Consider the following 14818-nt stretch of genomic DNA (forward strand, 5'->3'; position numbering starts at 1 on the left):
TTAGTTCTGTCTTATATCCATGACAAGAGCGATATGGATCCAGTTTTTGCTTGCGAAAAAAACATAAATGACCTGCAGAGTCTGCGTTGTGACCCAATAAATCGGATATGTGCGCGATCTCGAGAAAGTCTCCAATGTGCGCCACAGCTTGAACAAAAACCTTAATTGGGACTCCGTCTCCGTCACACGTGTCTATTCCGATCGTTCCCGACCCGGCGATGTCATCAGATACGATCTGAAGCACCTGACTAGTACTAACGCCCGGCGGAGTGAGACTCAACAGCCGAACGGATTTGCGTGATGTCCGGTTTTGCGGAAGAAGGTTAAGAGGTAGCATGTAAACACCACTTGCAGACCCTTGAGCATTCTTGTATTGCGAAAACCCGTCGGAATAAAGAAGTACTCTGTACACAAAGTAACGCATACCGTTTTTAAGTAATAACCCCTCAGACTTCTTGCAAGGACAACCTAGGTCGAGATTGTAGTCGGTAGATTGACCGAGTTTCTCACCTTCGACTCGCTGGCATGGTTGACTCTGAAATATTTCTGTCACTGGTTGTACGAATACTTCAGCGTGAGGGAGTTTTCAGTTGCGTTGCGAGGATGCGAAATTAGGGACCCATGCGAGCTCAATCATATTGCCCGATCCGCAGAAACCGCCAACCCTATGAATGAGCAAACATTCATAAAGTGTAATTTCGCTGACGGATACAGTGGTCAGTATGTCTCCTGCTCGACCAATGCAATGTTTTGAGTGCAGTGAAGGAATCATGTCTGTTGTTGAAAGTTTCGTTTCACCTAGAACAGCCGTCAAATGAAACTCGGAATTGCTGCATCGCGTGGTCGATATACTTCGCAAGTACTCCTGGAGCTATTTTGAGCCAATTCCAGCCCACTCTTTAGGTATCGGTTCAGTTTCAAGAACAATAATGACCGTTTCTCCTTGAGAAAGAAAACAAGCTGCAGGACCTGCGTCAGTAAATTGGGAGAAAACGGCATGATGGGGCTCGTCGAGAAATGTCTTTCTATCGGAAACTATGGAAGCGCCCGAGGCGCTGGGAAAAACGGGATTACTTAAACCACTACCAATGTCGCTCAGGCTCCCAGATCGCATGATGTCGCATGTAGGCTTAAACGAAACGTCCTGCACGGCCCAAATGCTCGGAAGTATTACTTCTACTTCAGCTTTTGGTATAATGCCCTCACGTGGTGAGGTTTCAGTTGTTTGACTTGAATTGTGGTCAACAATTTTAGTGTCGAGGGTACTGCGCTTCGCACCAGCCTTCTGCAAATCCACTGGCAGGAAGTGCTTCTCCGACCGTGGGAAATTGTTTGCACGAAGGTTAGGAAGCAGAGTTCTCTGTACTGTAGAGTATGACGGCAACAAGCTCTCGTGTGGAGCATATTGCTCAATAACCCAGTTAAAAGTGTTCCGAAAGAAAGAATACTGCGCAATTGTCAACCGGTTGGTGCCTGACGTCGCCATTATGGCGATCAACTTCTGCCAAGAATTGATGGAGTTTGGCCTCGAGCGCCGGCTGTACTCCTGTGCATACCTAGATGCACCTAGTTCTTCTTCCGAACTGGACGAAGATACATCAGATTCTTCAGTCTCACTGCGCACTTGTGAAGGGTTTCCATTTTCCCCTCGAAAAACCACTCCCAGATCCACATCAGATATATGTATAGGTTTGGTCATTTGGTCGTCCGATACTTTTAACTTACATCCGCTATGCAGATGCTGTGTTGGGAGCTCATCAAATGAACCCTGATGAGACGGTTCCGGATCACTATTATAAAACAGCCTCCTCTTCACAGGATTTGGGGAAGGAGAGTAATACTTGCCCTCCACTTTGTACGCGGCAGTTGCAGACCCACCCACATTCTCCTCTTCCCAGTCGAACCTGTTATTGCGTCGCCGCCTATTTCTTCTTGGGCGAGGTCTTTTCCTACCAGAAGACCGCGAGCTGTGATTTGGTGCATCACAACTATCCATTAGGACATGAGCGAAGCCGCGGATATATGAAAAGTACTGGATCGAAGGAGCTGAATCTGAAACTTAAGCAATGTACGATATCGAAAACACGTGTACTCTCGGGAAACTTATACTGTATCGCCGGACGCTGCACCGCATTTTTGAGACACGGACGGCGAGAAACCTGACAAAGTTAGCTGGTTACATTCTCCTGCAGTTCAGAATGCCACAGATCCTTTTTCCATCACTTCATCAACTAAATTCATCTGTTCCACCTGTCACTCCTTGTCCCTGTAGTGCACGTGCCCTTCGTCATGCAGCCTCTATATTCGGGCCAGCCATCTCACAGGCGGCTCCTTAAGCGAAAGAGCTCATCTACCGCCGTCGGAGCGCAGAATCGACACATCAAGAGAAGGGGAAAAAAGAACGTTCTCAAAACTATTTTTCCCCGTGACGGTAATTCTCCTGATGAAGAGAATGAAGAGCTCCGCATTCCACCCGTCACGAGACTTTCAGACATGGAAACGCAGCCGCCTCCAACCGACGAAGCAGAAAGGGGGAATTTCCCTGCTCAGGATCGTCCCTGTTCCGGAACCCAATCTCACCGCCTTCTGATGTCGACAATGCGAGATGTGGGCGACGGAGGAGCCCGGCAGGAGCCAATCTGCGACGAAGGGAACACGTAAGGAATCGAGAGGAAAACGAGAAGGACGAAGGGCCTGATGTGCTTGTTCGTAGTAGCTCAGGAAACTGGGCAGCGACAGAAGAGCTGCACAATGAAGAGGGCTTCTCGGGCAGTGACATTACCAGTACAGTACGGCCAGGCCTTAGTGACATTCGAGCAGTATCTGCCAGACCAAATTCAACCAAACAGTTAAGACCTAACATAGGGGGAGCATTGAGCTCGTTTCGCCTCTTTTTGGATAGCATGCAAAAATATGTACTGGCTCGCCTTGATACAGTGGAAGGGAGCATGAAAGGTGTTCAGAGAGACCTGGAGACTGTCAAAAACGCCGTAACAATCTTCAGCGCAGATATTGGAGCAAAAAGCAACACCTTATTGAAAGTCAACTCAAAGCGAACAGCAAGCACGTCTTCGAAATGGACGTTCAAGGATATCGTTGATATGGAAAACCCAACTTTAAAGTCCCAAGTGGAAAACGTTTTTCGCATTTCTCTCATGTCGCAAGCTATGGCAGAATCTTCTTGCTATTTTATGGAGTACGCTTGGTCTATGGGATCAACCGTCGCCCATACCCACCTCGCAATGGCTGCTTTTCTTTACGGGCATCAAAAAAACGCGACAAAAAAAGACTTTAAGTCAGGCCCCGCTCGCGTTCATTGCGATTTCAAATCTCGATTCGTGCGAACACTCCTCGTTGAGGGTGGAAAGCAGATCGAGAGAGATTGCATGCGTGAAAACGATACTCGAAGATCTTTGAAAACGAGCGTTCCTCCAGAGAAGAGAGACGCCCATGGAAGATCCTTCGCACGAGTGGAAAATGAGCCAGGCGTATCCAGTCTCATGATGCCTGTGCGAAAACCCCCGTACTGGCTGAATTCTAAGTACGTCGGAAGGCATGCATTACAGAAAATTCGACAGTTGGTGGAGACCAAAGCAAAACCAGATAAGAAGGATGTCGACACGAAAAACGGACGTGAAAGCCTGTACATTGCCCACACTGTATACTCAATGTCTACAGATTTTTTGAGAGAATCACGTGTCGCGGCCAGGAAACGCTTCTTCCAGGATCTGGGTTTTGCGCTTAGACCTTGGGAGGCAAGTAGAGGAATACCGGAGGAGTTCGGCCAGCGCAATATTGCCTTCAAGTATCCGGAGCACCCGTTCAATTTCGGTGACCATGTGTCATCTGCCGTGACATCAGATGCCCCTAACGCAAGTGCTTTGAACTTGCAAGCTCTGAAAGAAATGATTTCTTCTCGGCTGGAACTTGACGTTCTGGTCGATTACTACGTGATCGTCGGAGATGGTTTGCTGAAGAACGGGATACAAAAGAGGGGGTTTAAGCCTGCGGAACGCAAGCACATGTACCGTACAATCAATCTTGCACGTTGTGGGATAACTCCCCTCCGCCCTAGGTTGGGTGAGAGGCGGAGGCTTTAGCGAGGGAGCACGCCGCGTGGACGCCACGCGCCAATTGAACCGATCGGACGAGCTCGCGAAAAGGGAGTGGCTCACTGGCCGGTTACACGCAGTCGCCCCGTGGTGCGTGAACGGGAGCGACCGGTAACGGGTTAGAAGCCAGCGCGCGCGACAGACAACCGAAAACGGACGTACGTAGGCGCGAAAGGGACGGGGGCGAGCTTGCCCCAGTTTACCGGTAGGGACGGGTGTCAGGTCTTAACCCCTCAGAGGGACGCCTCGGACACCTGTCCCAGTACAGTAGTACAGTACCTGCCGCCTAGTGCGTGCCAGGTACTGTACACAATTAAAAAGCTAGCGCCATAATTACTACTACCGCACGGACGCTGCTACTACACGTGTGCATTACTGTACACGCATGTTGCTTACAGACTACCGCACGGACGACACGTGTGCTAACGCGCACACGTAACACGCGTGGACTACCGCACGGACGACACGTGTGCTACTGTACACGTGCGCCACGCCACGGCCGGTTGGTCAACGCGCGCGCTCCGTACACGTGGGCACACCCGCCCACGTGTGCACCGTGCACGGCCGCACGGTTAATAACCTCCCCGCGCGCTCGCCGGTCGTTATACTATACACGTGTTGCTGTCAACTTTTTCGTTGCGCTATTTCAAGGGAGAGGAATTACTGAGTTCCTTGGGAGCCACTCTGGGTCGTTACGAGCCGTGTACAGGACTGCTTTGCTCTTTCGATGGTTCGTTCGTGACATTATCAATGGCAGTCGTCATTACGATATGCCATCCACGTTGACAGGGGAGACCCAGATATGCCTGCAACAGAAAAAGGGGAAAGGCGTTGGTCAGGAGCAACCAGATCTCAGCGCAATGAGAACAGGTTGCTCCCGCTACCATGGAAACGATCGAAACAATGAAGATAAACTTTTTGAAGAAGTGGATGACAGCATAAAGTTTTCTGGTGAGCTGGAGGAAAGTGGAGGTGCGCCAAAAGGTGGCAAAAGGCGGTTATCTAAGAGTCAGATAGTTGATGAAGATCTGAGTGACCGCGAACACAGCGATGAGTCGCAGCAAGGAAGCACCAGGATTCGTTTAAAGATAAGGGACTTCATCCCCGGGCATTCGAAGCAGAAAGATATATTGGATGCTTACATCTTAAGAATGCCCCCGGCGCAATTTAATCAGCTCTGCACGGACTCGCCCAGGAGAACTGAAAAGGTGTACAATCCTGTAAACGCCCTTAATCGTCGTGACCGGACAGAAGTTCATGCAATAGCTGAAAATGATGATGATTGGGAAGATCGTTCTGATGATGGATTTGATTTTGACCATCTCCTTCATCATGCGGAGGAAGGGGCGAATGAAAACTGAAATAAACCGTCCCCCAGCTAGCGTCGAAGACGTTTATCTTGTAGGGGTCCGCGAGGAGCGGCGATGGGAAGATGAGGATGGAGGATAACGACTCAATGTTTTGATAGAGATTGGGTGTGTCGTGCGGGAGAGGTTGCGTCAGTGGCGGGAGTACGTGCTGGGTTTGTGAATGTCAATTTTTTAGGTAAGCCATACAGTGCACTGCTGGACAAATTGAGATGAGGATGAAGGATAACGACGGCGTCGGTGGTACGCGAGGTTGGGTGGGTCGTGTGGGACAGGTTGCGTTAGTGGGGGGAGTACGTGCTCAGTTTGTGGAGGGCGAGGTGTGGTGGAGTGGGAGATCCAGCCTGTGGGAAGGCAGCTTCTGGGGGAGTCGGGATTTGGGGACGGGTGCTCAATGCCAGCAGATAGATCGGCGCGCGGGGAAGACGATTGCACACACCCTTTGATTCTGGACGGAATGAAACGAGGATTGTTTGCCGCTGTTTCCAAACCATTGTGAATGTCCATTTTTTAGGGAAGCCAAACAGTGCACTGGTGAGCAATTTTTTAGGCAAGCCATACAGGGCACTGCTGGACAAATTGAGATGAGGATGGAGGATAACGACGGCGTCGGTGGTACGCGAGGTTGGGTGGGTCGTGTGGGACAGGTTGCGTTAGTGGGGGGAGTACGTGCTGTGTACTGTGGGAGCGTGATACTGTACTACCTTGCAATTTACGCAGTAACACTTTGTTGGCTGAAGGTATGTGCGCCGAGCCATACGTGACCCGCATCAGTGGTCCAGCTTATTACTAAAAAAATATTGTGATGTCCATAACAGCAACGTAACGACCTTTAACAGACATGATCGACCCTACTACTTTTGGTTTGTACATTTACTACCTTTTACAATTTTTTTCGGCTTACGAGACTGGTTGCATTGCTGTTTTATACATATTTATCAATTCACAAAATTTGATTATCTGGAACACTGAATATTATTGATCTGGCATTTAGCGCCTTTGCAGTGAAGCTGTTTTCCACCTGTTTAAACAAGCCTGATCAAAATTGGAAAGCGGGTTGTCCTGGTTTGTGGAGTTTGTTGGGATATCAATATTGTGTGTAGTGCAGTGACCCTGCGCCCTTTATCCCTGGTCACCAACGTCGCGGGACCGCGCTCCCCGCCTTTGACACGTGTACTGTGGGCGCACACTTGGGAAGGTACCCCACGTGTACCACACGTGGCCACACGTGGCCACACGTGTATGACAGTCGTATGACACGTATATGATACGTGTACGACACGTGTACGACACGTATACATACGTGGTGCCCACAAGTTTCTACGCTAATTAGCGTGTAATGCCAAGTGGCAATTCTAATGACGATAATTAATTATTAATTACCCATTTAGTAAGCGACGCCGACGACGGCGCTCGGCCTATATAGGTCGGGTGTCGAAAAGCTCTACAGTAAAGAGGCATCAGGTGATCGGACCCCATCTCTGCTGGAATTCTCTACGGTTCCTATCTAGTTGGCTAAGTCTGGTACCTGCACCTTTCGTCGTCATCCTTTTTCTTGTTTTCCTTTACTTTTTTCCCTATTTTCTACGTTTCTACGCTACACTTCTCCTTCATTCTTTCTTCTCCCTTCTTGTTTTGTTCTTCTTCGACGCTGTCGATAGCGGTCCGCGACGTGACTGCCACACCCACTCCTCCTAGTTACTCGATCCCGACTACCCCTTCACGCGCTGACCGCGACTCTACCCACGATTCTCGCGTTACCTCTGAACTACCACGGACAGAGGGTCCCGAACACCCTGGTGGTGACTGGACATACCGCTTTCCCTTATAGCGAGATTTACGCCCTCGTTGGCGAGTGTGTCCACTGCACTACATTGTGCTCGGTTATTGTCGGATGGAAGCTTTCTTTTCCGGTTTTGTCATCAGCACTGGGACGGAGCGGAGCAGATAAAAGTGCCGTTTAGTTTGGTCGTATATTTGAAGTTCGTGGCAAAACAACAAAGAAATATCGGATAGATCGAAAGCCATGTTCGGAGAATGGTACAAGAAATGTTACCAGGGAAAGAAAATGTTGGTTGATGTTGAGCTTGGTCGGATGTAGCAATAGGCAGTCATTAATTTCTCACATGAACGACGGCGTTGACACAGAATATTTGCCATGTTGTTGGTTTACACTTCATTGCGAGTAGCTCAAATTTTGGATTTAATTAGGTTTCTTGGAGACTGGCTCAGATGCGAGCACGTGGCAGTTTTAGAGTTCATTCTGGTCGCCAGATGGAAATCCGGAGTGAGGGGTGAGCTGGAGCAGCCGTACAAGAATAATGCACACATCGGTGCAGTATGTAATGTTCACAGGACAGTGGACCGACCGCTACATGGCAGATAAGAGCAGTGTAATGGCAAGAATGTGCCCAGTTGCAAGTGAAACAATACAACAACGGATATATTTCATATGCATACGTTGTGAACAGTACACTGGAGACAAAAAGCCCAAACCATGTGTACTACGTACACACACTGTACCTATACCCGACGAGGTACCACCGTGCATGATATCTACATGCGCAGAGACGTCTGATACCCGCCCCGCTCTGGTGACCACGTCGTCTGTCACACGTGGCACGACCCGTGTCTGCCAATCTGAGGCGGCACTAATCCGAGTGTGGCAGTAACAAAAGCGGCACTATTGGCGTCCCCCCTGTACCGTAGTGGTGCTATCGGATCACGGGATCAATAATCCAATCGTCGTCATCCTCAAAATGGGTTACGGCACATGACACCATGACTGTCTGTAAGCAGAAGTAGTCACAATTCCACGTACAGTACAGCATTCTATACTGTAGTGCAGGCCCTGCAAGGGTACTGTATGGACCCTGCACTGCAGGGTTCATACAGTACCCTCCACTGGCAGTGCCAGTGGTACCTGTAAGCTTCGAGTGCAGTGCCAGTCTGGCACTGCACCTGAAGCTTACAGATACCCTTCTCGCTTCAAGAGTGTGCAGCAGTCTTCCACAGCTGCTCCAACCTTCGCCTCAGGAGCATTGCCTCTTAAGAATTGCTCACAGCGAAGGTATCCTCAACGGTAGAAAACGCAGGGTGCACTGCGACGTTCCCCTTCACACCGCGGGAATAAGGAGCAGTGCTATTGTACCGTACTGTATATGTATGGTTTTGCGAATGCATTATTCTCGAGTGCGTGCATGTCGCCAATCTAAGCTCTATAAGTCTGCTTGGGACGCACAAGACGTGACGAGGAAGGGAGAGCGATGAATCTTTGCGATCGGTGGCGTTTCAGGCAGAATGGCTGCAGATGTTCTCAGGACCGTCAGCGTGTCGGGTATGTTTTCAGGGGTGACCCACTCGTAGCAATGGGCGGAAGCAGAAGGTTCTCTCAAGCGCAATGTTGCAAATTTCCGACTGGTCGCTTTCAAAAATGGGCGCGGGCTTGATGGTGCAAGAAATAACAGCATTTTACTACCCACAGCTCTGCAAATTGCATTGTCCAAACCAGTGGTACAGAGCACGAATTAGTCGGGCGAGATGTGTGAATATTTCTAGAATTTCGGCTGATGCCAGCAATCATTGGATTATCATTTTTTCTGTTTTGTTTTTCACTCAACCCTGCAAGAAGAAAGCGTTTTTTTGGGTTTGATGCGAAAGCGTCCCGCGTAGCCTCGGTTTGCTTGGCGGTTGAGTGCTATCTTCCCCTGCCGCGAATAGTGTGTCTGTGACTTCCTACTTGTCGGGCGCCCGGGCATACCTAGCCCCTGCACAACGCCGCCTTTCTTTCCTACTTCGCCTTTCGCCGTAACATTTGCTCCCCCTTCTTCTCACACTGCCTCCCTTGTTACTATCCTTCCTTTTTATTCCTCCCAAATCCTCCCTACTCAACCGCGCAGTATACTGCCTTCTCCTTTTCCGTTTCTTTTTTGTCATTTTCCACCTGTTTCCTATTTCAATTCTTCCCGTTTCTGCCCCAATCACCCCGTCGCCCTTTATACACACATATCTCGTCTTCCTCAGAACCAATTTCACCAATTTACATCTCAACCCTTCCGCAGTATGTCCTCGGCTGCCGAGTCGCAGCCCGGGCCCTCCAATCCCCATCACCCGCCTCTCGAGGTTGAAGAAGCAGAGTTATCTTCGGATGCTGAATCTCGTCCAACAACCTCTCGATCTCACAAGCGCACCGACCACGCCGACGGCGATTTTGTCCTGGACGACAACGACCTCGAGGATGACGACGACTCATACCAGTCACTCTCGCATAATGGCAGTAATCCAGAACAATCCACCAACCATAAATCGCTTGCCGACGCGGATCAACCATCTCCATCCCCAAACCCCCAATCTACCCTCAAGAACACGGACGAGGCCCCCGCGGCTTCCAATTCGAGGCCCTCGCCTGACAAGATTAGTAGCGACTCCCTTAGCGCCAGTCCCGGAAGCAGCAGTGCCAATGACTCATCAGAATCAGACGATGTGGCTGACGCCGCGTCAGCGTCCTCCGGGGATGAACCAGACGAAAACGACTTAGGAAGCTACAGTGATCTCCAACATAAACCCAAATCCGCAGACAAGATGGAAATAGACGATGAAGACTCATCTGGTGAAGACCAGGAGATGGCGAACGGCATCGCAGATGACAGCCACAGTGATGATCACTCGAACCTGCTTGTTCGTAAGCGTACACGCTCACGCCGCAGGGAGAAAATTGTTATTCCTGAGGACATGCTCAACGACTCTGAGTATTTTCGGCGCTCACGTCGCTCGCGACATGCTCCAGAACGTCTTTCAATTTCTCCGGTGGACTCTCCTTCTTCGATTGGAGGCAGTGAATATGACTTCAACGCCGACGATGGTACGTTCACCAGCCTTTCTGCATGCTCGGGCTCACACCGCCGTAAGACATACAGCTGTATACCGAGAATGTTACAAGACTCGTCCCGTACTAACCACGTTTGACCTCAATTTTCCTTTTCTAATCCGCTGCCTGATAACAACAGGACGTGAGGACGATGACGATGAAGAAATGGAGGACTTAGACGATGATGACTTCGAACTACAACCAACGCGAAAACCACAAAAGCGACAAGGGGCTGGAGCTCGCCGTCGCCAAAGAGCGAAGGCCAGTGAACCTGAAGGGACTCGATTTCCTGTTGAGTATTCCGAATCTGATTCTGATGGCGATTGGCGTGATGGCCCTACGAAGAAACTGCTTGGTCGCCGTCGACGGAAAAAGGGAGTCACGCGCCCTTCCAAGCGACGACGCACAAGGGATGAAACCGAAGACGCAGAGGTCGCGCGAACTGCGCGAATCAATAGTCGAACAGGAGGCGCTGTAAACTATTTCGAAAGCGACGACGACTTTCTCGACTCCGAGAATGAGGCTTTGCAGCCTGGAGCACCCCATGCTCCTGTAGACGATGGATCTCCTCGGGTGGACAGCGTCTTGGACTACCGACCAATTGAAAAGAAGGAACCGGCGAACCAGGAGGAAGCTCCATTCTCTGACTTCGATCCACAGAATGTGGAGTTCAACATCAAATGGGTGGGGAAATCATTCAGAAAGAACACATGGGAAGCATGGACTACTTTACGCGACATGAAGGGATCAAAGCGAGTGAGAAATTACATGAAATCGGTGGAGGAAAGACAAGCTTATTTTCGACTCCGGAAAGCATCACCGGAAGAAGAAGAGGAGGCTAGGATCCTCATGGAAGAGAATCGAACTGCTATTAAGGTCTACGAAGTGATCGATCGCATCGTCGCGCAACGGAACAATGCGGACGATGCCTCGAAAGTTGAATACTTTGTAAAATGGTCTAACCTGCCGTATGGACAGTGTACGTGGGAATTAGCATCAGATCTGAGCTCAGAAGCTGATCTGAAAGCAATCGATGACTACAGGGACAGGGAGCAGTCAGCACTCGGAAATTCAAGCAAGAAAAGATACAATCCATTCAGTAACAAAGAAGAAAGACCCCGCCTGAAGCGAATGCTAGAGCAGCCATCTTATTTGCACGGGGAAGGTCGAACATTGCGTGACTATCAATTGGAGGGGCTAAACTTCTTGGCATTCTCATGGACTAAGCGAAACAACGTAATTCTTGCCGATGAAATGGGCCTGGGTAAGACATTGCAAACGATATCATTCCTTGGATGGCTGATGTACTCTCGCAATGTTCTGGGGCCGTTTCTTGTCGTCGTGCCCCTCAGCACAATTGCGGCGTGGGTTCGGGAGTTCGCGCGCTGGTTACCGGACATGAATGTAGTATGCTACACAGGCAATGCCGAGTCACGATCTATGATACGTGAACATGAATTCTGGGTCTCGAGCAAAGCGTCAACAGAGAAGTTTCATGTTCTTCTTACGACACCGGAACTACTCATGATGGATCACGACTACCTACACGAGGTGAGGTGGGCCATGGTTGCAGTTGATGAGGCGCATCGGCTTAAGAACGAGACGAGTGCGTTACATATCACATTAGCCAGTCTTCGCTCTGCTAATAGGCTTTTGATTACGGGAACGCCATTGCAGAATTCAGTTCGGGAACTTTGGGCACTTCTCCATTTCTTGAATCCTGAAATATTTGAGAGCGCTGAAGTATTTGAGGAAAGTTTCTCTTTCGCAGCTCTTCGAGATCCGGAGCGAGTCAGTTCTTTGCACAAAACGCTCCGTCCATATATCATTAGGAGACAAAAGTCCGATGTGGAAAAGTCGTTGCCAAAGAAAACTTACGCGGTTTTGAGGGTTGGTATGACTTCCGCACAACAGCAATACTATCGTTGGCTTTTAACGAAGAACTTCGCGAAATTGAACGCGGGAAACAAGGCCAGAGGTATGGGAAACACCCAGACATTGCGAAACCTGGTCATGGAACTGAAGAAATGTTGCAATCATCCGTTCCTCTTTCCTAACTACGAGGATACGTCTGTGACCACCAGTATTGATGACTTGATCAGAGCGTCTGGAAAGATGATATTGCTGGATAAACTTCTCTTGCGCCTGAGAGAGAAAGGTCATCGCGTGTTGATCTTCTCACAAATGGTGAGGATGTTGGATATTCTTCAGGATTACTGCCGAATGCGAAACTTTCCTTGCCAACGACTTGATGGTTCAATAGCGAATGAAGTACGGCAAAGAGCTGTCGATCACTTCAATGCTCCAGATTCCAATGACTACGTCTTCCTCCTGTCCACTAGGGCAGGTGGACTAGGTATTAACCTCGCAACGGCAGACACTGTCATCATTTTCGATTCCGACTGGAACCCTCAAAACGACTTGCAAGCTGAAAGTAGGGCTCACCGGATTGGACAGAAGAAGGATGTGAAAGTGTTCCGTCTCTTAAGCCGGGAAACGGTTGAGGAAGATATCTTGGAGAGAGCGAAACGAAAGCGAGTTCTTGAACATTTGGTAATTCATGGCGTTGAGGGAGGGGATCAAGGAGACGGGAAAGACGCTCAAGCGGCTTTCAAGAAAGAAGAATTAAGTGCCATTTTGCGCTTCGGGGCTGAGAAATTGTTTGAGAAGGATAAAGAGAACACCGGAGACGTAGGAGTCGATTCAAAAGAAAAGGGCTCTGGTGAACAGAAAGAGAACGGGACAGGTGCAGACGCACCGACTGCACAGGACGTGTACGATCAAGATAAAGATGGAAAAGCAGAGGAAAGGCGGGTTTTGGAAGTCGACGATATCGACGAACTGCTGGCGCGTGCACCAACTGACGAAGCATCGCAAGTTGGTGGGGCCCAACCCAGCGTAGGAGATTCCCTGCTCAATGCCTTCAAGTGGGCTGATTTCAAAACAGTCGAGACTGAGGACGAGGCGGAGGATGAGGGTCCCGAAACTGAAATCATGGCCAACGCTGCTGCGAATAAGCTTATTGCAATTGATGCAGAAGCAGCAAGGGCCAAAAAAGAGGAGGAGCACGATAAGAGGAAACTGGAGAAGGAAGGGGACAACGAATTTTGGGACAGAGTCATTCCTGGAGAAATGAGGAACGAAGCTATAGCTAATGACATGGTTCTGGGAACCCGCCGTCGCAAACGTACGAAAACATTCGGCGCTGACTCCCCGCATGATGGAAAGCGCAGGCGCGTTACACGCGGTGTAAGGACAGTGATGAAAGTGACAGATCCCGATGAGTTAACTGCGAAGGAACAAAGGAGTTTATTGCGATCACTACGCAAGTTTGGAGACGCCACGCTCATCACAATTATCGTGAAAGATGCCGGTTTGGAGGATCGCATTGAGGAGGAGTTAGGGCAAGCCATGATTACAGATTGTCTTGATCAAGCGAAGGCGGCTGTGAAAACAGCTCGGAGTACTGGAGCAAAGAAGAAGGAAACTGATCAAGATCCTGAGTACAATTCCAAAGTCAACGGACGTTCGACTACAAAGGATTCAAAGAGCAAAGCATCACGCGTGCTCATTGATGCACTCGGGGAGACTGGTGTCGATGCAGTAGATCTCCTGAAGCGCTGCGATGACTTAAAGATGCTACGAAGTCATATAGGAAATTTCGAAACCGACACACAGTTCAGACTCCGCCGTGCAATCAAAGCGCCAACGTACAATGTTCGCTGGAAGACGCAAAACGATGCAATGCTTCTAGTTGGTGTATATAGGCATGGGTTCGGAAACTGGACGAGAATTGCCCAGGACAAGCAGCTGCATCTCGCTGACAAAATGAATGTTGCCGGAAACACAGAATGCAAACCTGGCGCACCAGATACCACCAAGTTGACCAGGAGAGTTACGACGCTCTTGCGAGAGGTAGAAAGAGAGGTCCGACCTAAGCCGAGCGCCAAGAAGGCGAGCAAGCGGGATAGACAAGAAGGAAAAGTTGACAAGAAGAGAACACCTAAAGGTCAAAAGATTTCAAAGAGCCGGAAAAAGGATGGGGCGGTCTCTCGCGGCGGAGCTTCCTCGAAGCACACAAAGAAGAGTGTTCCTATAAGCGGGATGGGTGGGATGCGGAAGGCACTGAAGGTATCGAACATCAGTACGCTGAAAGAACTGCGATCGTTGTCAAAGGAAAACAACAAACTTGACAATCATGAAAAAATCAAGAGAACGAAAGAGTGTCTCTTGAAACTAGGGCGTGCAATTGAGAGACAGAATTCCTCCAACAAAGTGCAAGTCGATCTGTGGCGGTTTGTGCATGATGTCTGCCACACGTGCCTGCCAGGAGACAGACTGCGTTCGATATACGAGAAGCTAGCCGATGTGGAGCCCTCAAACGGATGAAGTTTGAACGCGTGGATACGAAGACATGAACCGCGTCCACAGTGGACCCGGTGTCAAATGTCCTTGTTACGAAGCGAAGTAGT

At 49.6% G+C, this 14818-nt stretch overlaps 1 protein-coding gene across 1 annotated transcript; it reads left to right on the forward strand.

Moving 5' to 3' along the window:
- The first annotated feature begins 10073 nt into the window (after window positions 1-10073).
- CHC_T00001386001 (hypothetical protein) lies at window positions 10074-14735 on the forward strand. The gene has a single exon (XM_005711767.1). It carries the CDS (start codon window positions 10074-10076, stop codon window positions 14733-14735), a length of 4662 nt encoding a protein of 1553 aa, XP_005711824.1.
- Window positions 14736-14818: the final 83 nt, after the last annotated feature.

This window comes from Chondrus crispus, genomic scaffold (genome assembly GCF_000350225.1).
Source record: "Chondrus crispus Stackhouse genomic scaffold, scaffold_1, whole genome shotgun sequence".
NCBI lineage: Eukaryota > Rhodophyta > Florideophyceae > Gigartinales > Gigartinaceae > Chondrus > Chondrus crispus.